The 6041-nt window shown below is 33.1% G+C and overlaps 1 protein-coding gene across 1 annotated transcript; it reads right to left on the reverse strand.

The window, feature by feature from the left end:
- Positions 1 to 489: 489 nt before the first annotated feature.
- On the reverse strand, positions 490 to 3336 carry LOC127712474 (serine/threonine-protein phosphatase 6 regulatory ankyrin repeat subunit B-like). The gene has a single exon (XM_052218927.1). The coding sequence runs from the start codon at positions 3235 to 3237 to the stop codon at positions 1306 to 1308; it is 1932 nt and encodes a 643-aa protein (XP_052074887.1). The 5' UTR covers positions 3238 to 3336; the 3' UTR covers positions 490 to 1305.
- Between the last annotated feature and the right edge of the window lie 2705 nt (positions 3337 to 6041).

A 6041-nucleotide genomic window follows, 5' to 3' on the forward strand; every position in this document is an offset into this window, starting at 1 on the left:
TCGAATTCGTGGACAAAGCAGGTCAAACAACTTGACTATTTAACATTCACAAAAAGGTTGTATTGCATTTCAATCTATAAATTTGTTTGCTGTATTGGTGAAGAATTTGCATTTAAATTGTCTTGATTTTAATTTAGAAAGGAGTCATGAATCTAATTTCAAATATATTATTATATGATGCACTAACACTAAACACACTGAAAATTATGCTATTTACTTCAATATTTGGTAACTTCTGTTTACCAAGGAAGCTCCTTTTGCATTCTTCGATTTTCTATGTAATTTTTTGTTATTCTGCAGCATTCGTTGTCCCTTTTTTGTTAACATGCTTTTTTTCTGTTCTCTGATTTTTGTTTTGTTTGTACCATATTTTTTGAAATGCACCTTATTGTTATTGTCCCTTTTCTTTCTTTCAATATTTTCATTTTTAATTTTGCCCACAGATACAATATTTCTAGCCGAAGACTGACAAAATGTAGAACAAAATGCTTCTCAAATGTTTTAAAGAAATATTATTTGATAACCGTGACTGTTTCCTATTTCGCATAGTTTTTTGTATTATTCTAAAGAAAATCTTGTTGTTTTAATTTATTGAAGCACAGATAAATGTATATTGTTTATAACAATTGCAACATAAACTTAAGCATTTTCCTTTGTAGCCTCAATTTTTGAATTTTGACTATGGAGCAAAATTTCAGTCATCCAAGTAAATCCCTTTGATGTACAAATTTCGAGCCCAGTTTGTCCATTGCTGTCTTTGATATTGACATCACAGTTGTTTTCAACCAGAGTAGTCAAAATCTCTTCAGATTTATATCCGTTCTTTTCACAGGCAACAAGGAATGGTGACCTGTGCGAGTTATCACACTTATTTATGTCACAACCACTCTTTAATAACAGTTTAACGATATCTGTCATACATCTTAGATATCTATGTGATGTATATGTCTCACATGCTATATGCAAAGGTATCTGACCAAAGGTATCTTCCTGATTGGCATCACATTTATTTTGCAGTAGAAGAACAACAACCTCTTTCTGAGAATGATCCTGTCGATGATATCTTGAACAACAACTTATCCAAAGCAGATTGTCATGTTCTACCTTCTGGATGCATGCATGATGCAAAGCATTGTGGCCATTGATGTCACAAGCATTGATATCGCAACCATGTTCAATCAATAATTCCACTATATCGTTGTATCCTTCTGTGGCTGCCAGATGTAAAGGTGTTAGATTTGATTTATCAGGTTGATTAATGTTCGAGTGATTTTGTAATAATAACTGTGTAATTTCTAGATGACCTTACCAGCATGACATGTGTAAAACAATTTGTCCGTCTTTATTAGGAATATTTACCTCACTTTTATTCTCTATTAATAAACTGGCAACATCTTTGTAACCATGAAAACATGCATAGAACAGTGGGGTGTTGTTCGAATTATCGGCCTGATTGATGTTGATTTTATTTTTGAGCAAAATATCAACTATGTTAGCATGACCATTCAAACATGCTTTTTGTAAAGCATTGCATCCTCCAATATTGATTTTATCAACATCGCAGTGATATTTTATCAATATTTTTACAACCTTTATATTAGATCTCTCACATGCCACAAATAAAGGAGTATGTCCATAATTGTCAGTGTGATTAGGGTCACATCCTCTCTTTAGGAAAAATTCCACAATATCCTCATTTCCTCCCTGACATGCTGCATGAAGAACACTCTCTCCTGAAGCATTTATAAGATCCATTTTACAACCAATGTCATACAAGAATTCTACTATTTCTAAATAACCCTTTACACTAGCATAATGTAAAGCATTTCGACCATGTGAATCTAGAATATTCATGTTGCAGGTATGTTGTACAAATACATTGACAACACATTTACTACTTGAGAAAAAAAGGGGTGGGATAACTGTTTTGTACAGATCATCTGGTTTATCTTCATTTACCAATGCCATTTTATTTATTTTAAGCAACTTCTTCAACAAAATATCCACTATTGTTGGATAACCACTTTCAGCTGCCATATGAAGTGCGGTGTTGCCATGACAATCAGCTATACACGGGTTTACATTATTGTGCAACAACATTTCCACAATTCTTTTCCGAAACGTTTCAGTGCTGACTGAAATTTTATCCTCAATTATATTCATGTCATGTTCAACTTCATCATTCTGAATGTCATCTCCTTCACCTCCAATTGACCAAGTATCATAATCCTGAACTAAAACTTGAGTATAGTATGAAGAGCAAGCCTCATGCAGTGCTGTTTTGCCAAAATAATTTATGACATTGACATCAGATTTATTTCTTATCAGTAGTTCCACTAAATCTTCATGTCCATTTCTACAAGCTACATGTAGAGGACTTTCACTTAAACTGTTACATATAGTAATATCACAATAATTGTATTTCAGAAGAATGTTCACAACATCTAGATTACCCCATTTGCAAGCAATAAAAAAAGGAGTCTCTTTGCAAAATCCTGGTTTGTTGATGGTATAGCCTTTTTCTAATAGTAATGAAACAATTTCTGGGTTATTCTTCATACAAGCAACGTGAAGGGCTGTTAGACCATCACAATTTTCCAAATCCACCTTACACTTACATCCCAGGAGATACTGCACAGTGTCTGAATGACCATAGTAACATGCAGCATACAAGGGGGAAAGGAGTCCTGGTTTGACACAATCAACTTCATATCCATATTTGACAAGAATTTGAACTATCTGTAAATGACCCTCTGTACATGCTATTACTAAGGGTGCATTTTTGTGTGTAATTCTATATCTATCTGAGTCAGTTTCAACATCTTCAGTGTCACTGTCATTAGCTGCTATTTCAAAGCTGCTTTTATCAGAAATATCTTGTAGTAATTCAGATGGGGTGTGTTGCTCCAACAAAAACTGTACAAAAATACCACATCCATACATCGATGAAAGATAAAGAGGCCATCTATTGTGTAGTAATTGTTCCATAATATCTTTCTTTTTGGAGAAGAAATCAATAAATTTCTCTTGATATAATTGAATATGGGATTGTGTGTTTCCAAATACATCATAAAAATTCTTTTTCACTATCTCCTCTTCCATGCGATTAAAGTACAAATGTTCATAGCATGGAGGTATCATAATTGTATATTCATCATGTTCTTCTTCTAAAGATTCAAACTGGATTCTATCTGAAATAAAATCTGGTGTAGCATATTTCACTATAGTTTTTGTCATTTTCTTTCCAAAATATGAAGAAAGTAAATCAAAAACTATGTCATGTTTGCTAGTTATTATTGATTCATTGTTTTCAATATAACTTGAAATATAAGTATCAATTAAGGTCCTTAATTTTTTAAGGACATGCAATTTAGAAGGACGGTTTGATAATTCTAAACTTTGAAAGACTTCTTTGAAGATCTTCTTGAATCCTGTGTCTATACTCTCTTCTTTGAAGACATTTGTATTTATTGTGTCATTGTAAATAACTAGCAACGCCAGTCCCAGGAAACACTCCTCATTTTGATACTGCATCTGATCAAACTGCTCTTCAAAATATTGAATAGGGAATTCAAACATTTTCATATCTTTGTTTTCAGATCTACCAAACATATCACATAGAAATGGAAACATGTCCAGGCCACTGATGATCTCCCTGCTAAGTTTATGCACGTGTTCTTGATCCATATGACAAGAGGCAATTTTCAGTTTTTCACCATTGGTGTAAGCCAAATCTTTTGATAGAAAATTGCATTCTTTCATATTTAGTTTGTCCGATAATTTTTCAAACTGTGGATTTTTTGTTATCTGTAATCTACAAGTAACAAGGATTCGAAAATGTTTATTTTCCTTAGAAAATCTTTCTATCTGACTCGAAACTCTGTCCCAAGAATTAATCAAATGCTGATCGACATTGAAAATTCCACATAAATCATCAAAAACAAATATTTGTGCAAGTCCCTTTGTATAATATTTCTCAATGTCCTTTGGGTCAGAAATTGGCAAAATCTGGTAGCCTTCATGTTGTTGTAAATGTAATGCAATTTGATGTGAAGTGGCTGTTTTACCCATTCCAGAACTACCAGATATGACTGTGACAGTATTTTCTTTTACAAAACCTAATATCTTCCTTGTGGCTGAGGTTTCAAAGAACTTTTCATCATCTTTTATCCAATGTTTAATTTCCTTCTCATACACATCTGTAATGAAGAATGCTAATACATTAATAATACTCTTTTATAGCTCTTACTTGAACTGTGTATAGAGCAAGGCAAACAACCCTACTTCCACCCTTTTTACCCACAATTTACTTTACTAAATATATTTTTCAGTAATGACATTCAAAGGGAAAATAAGTCAAAGAACTGACAATACCACAGCAATAAACAAAAAAACATGAAAAAAAAAATCAACAACCTACAATAAAACAATATATAGCATCCAAAAGCATCCAAAGAGTGCACACACTGAAATGTCTCGCCTGCTTTACTTATAACCATTGATTTTATGTTGATAGTTCTAAATATAAAATTTTACTACAAGTATCACATAAACTTGACATGACCCAAGAAAATGAGGTAAAGGTCAGATAAACCAAGCCAGAAATACATGTTCACCTTACAATCATTCCATACACTGAATATACTTGACCTATTGCCTGTAGTATACAAGAAACAGACCAAACCATGAAAACTTTATATTGACCAATGAACCATGAAAATGAGGACAAGATCAGACAAACCCTGCCAGACAGACATGTACACCTTACAATCATTCTATGGATCATATATAGTTGACCTATTGCATATAGTATCTAACTACCAATGAACAATGAAAATGAAGTCAAGGTCATATCATACCTTCTAGACAGACATATACACCTTACAATCATTCTATACACCAATTATAATTGGCCTATTGCTTATGGTTTAAGAAAAACAGACCAAAACACAAAAACTTAACATTGAGCAATGATCCGTGAAAATGAGGTCAAGGTCAAATAAAACCTGCCAGACTGACTTCTTTATTGTAATGTTTCCATACACCAAATATCCTTGACCTATTGCATGCAGTATTAGAAAAACTGACAAATACATAAAAACTAAACTTTAACCACTGAACCAGGAAATTGTGGTCAATGTCAGATGAAACCTGCGAGTCGGACATGTAAATCCTTACAATCGTTCCATACACCATAGACAATTGACCTGTTGCTTATATTATCTGAGAAATAGACCAAACCACAAAAACTAAACATTGTCCAATGAACCATAAAAAATAAGGTCAAGGACAATGGACATATGACAGACGGAAACTCCATAACAAAAGGCATCTACATACAAAGCTTCCAGGTTTTCTACCTTCTGAAATATTAAGCTTCTAAGTACTTGGTTAACGCCGCCTCTGTCTGATCACTGTCCCTATGTCGAGCTTTCTGCGACAAAAGTCGCAGGCTCAACAAAAAAACACACCAAAATCAGGGCTGATCCAAGGTACTCCAGATACCCGGGTAAGTCAATTCTACTCCACATATCACATATCACATTCACCAATGTGAACAAATGTGCAATGTCAAACTGAAAGTTTTCACATTTTTGTTAGAAATATTTTATTGGGTTAACTTTTAATCTAGCAATAATATGTGTCGGTATGGAACCAAGCCCTACTTGAACCATGTCCATTTACCATGTTTACAATGAACCACGAAATCTAGGTCCAAACATGAATTAGACATGGTTTTTATTTTTAAAGTTGCCTAATAATAAAGATTGTACAAAGTTTCAAGTTAATGTGACTACAACTCCAAAGTAAACTATCTTGAACCAAAACTTTCACCTACTTCAAAGGTGCATTAGCTACAACTTTGACAAAAAAAATAAATATAGGTTTTTTTTCAAACATTTATAAATCGGAATATTGAAATAATCTTATTTATTCAGAGTATAGTATTTGTCCCATCTAGAGCACCTGAGTTCATCTGTAGTGTTTAGAGAGCTGTGTTGCTCAATCTTCAGTTTTTATAGGTGTTGTTTGTCTTTATT

This window comes from Mytilus californianus, unplaced genomic scaffold, assembly GCF_021869535.1.
Source record: "Mytilus californianus isolate M0D057914Y unplaced genomic scaffold, xbMytCali1.0.p SCAF_8, whole genome shotgun sequence".
NCBI classification, from domain to species: Eukaryota; Metazoa; Mollusca; class Bivalvia; order Mytilida; family Mytilidae; genus Mytilus; species Mytilus californianus.

What these genes read in the sequence shown, in the direction of transcription:
- LOC127712474 (XM_052218927.1), bottom strand. Translation starts at nt 3,237, where the DNA reads ATGACAAAAACTATAGTGAAATATGCTACACCAGATTTTATTTCAGAT.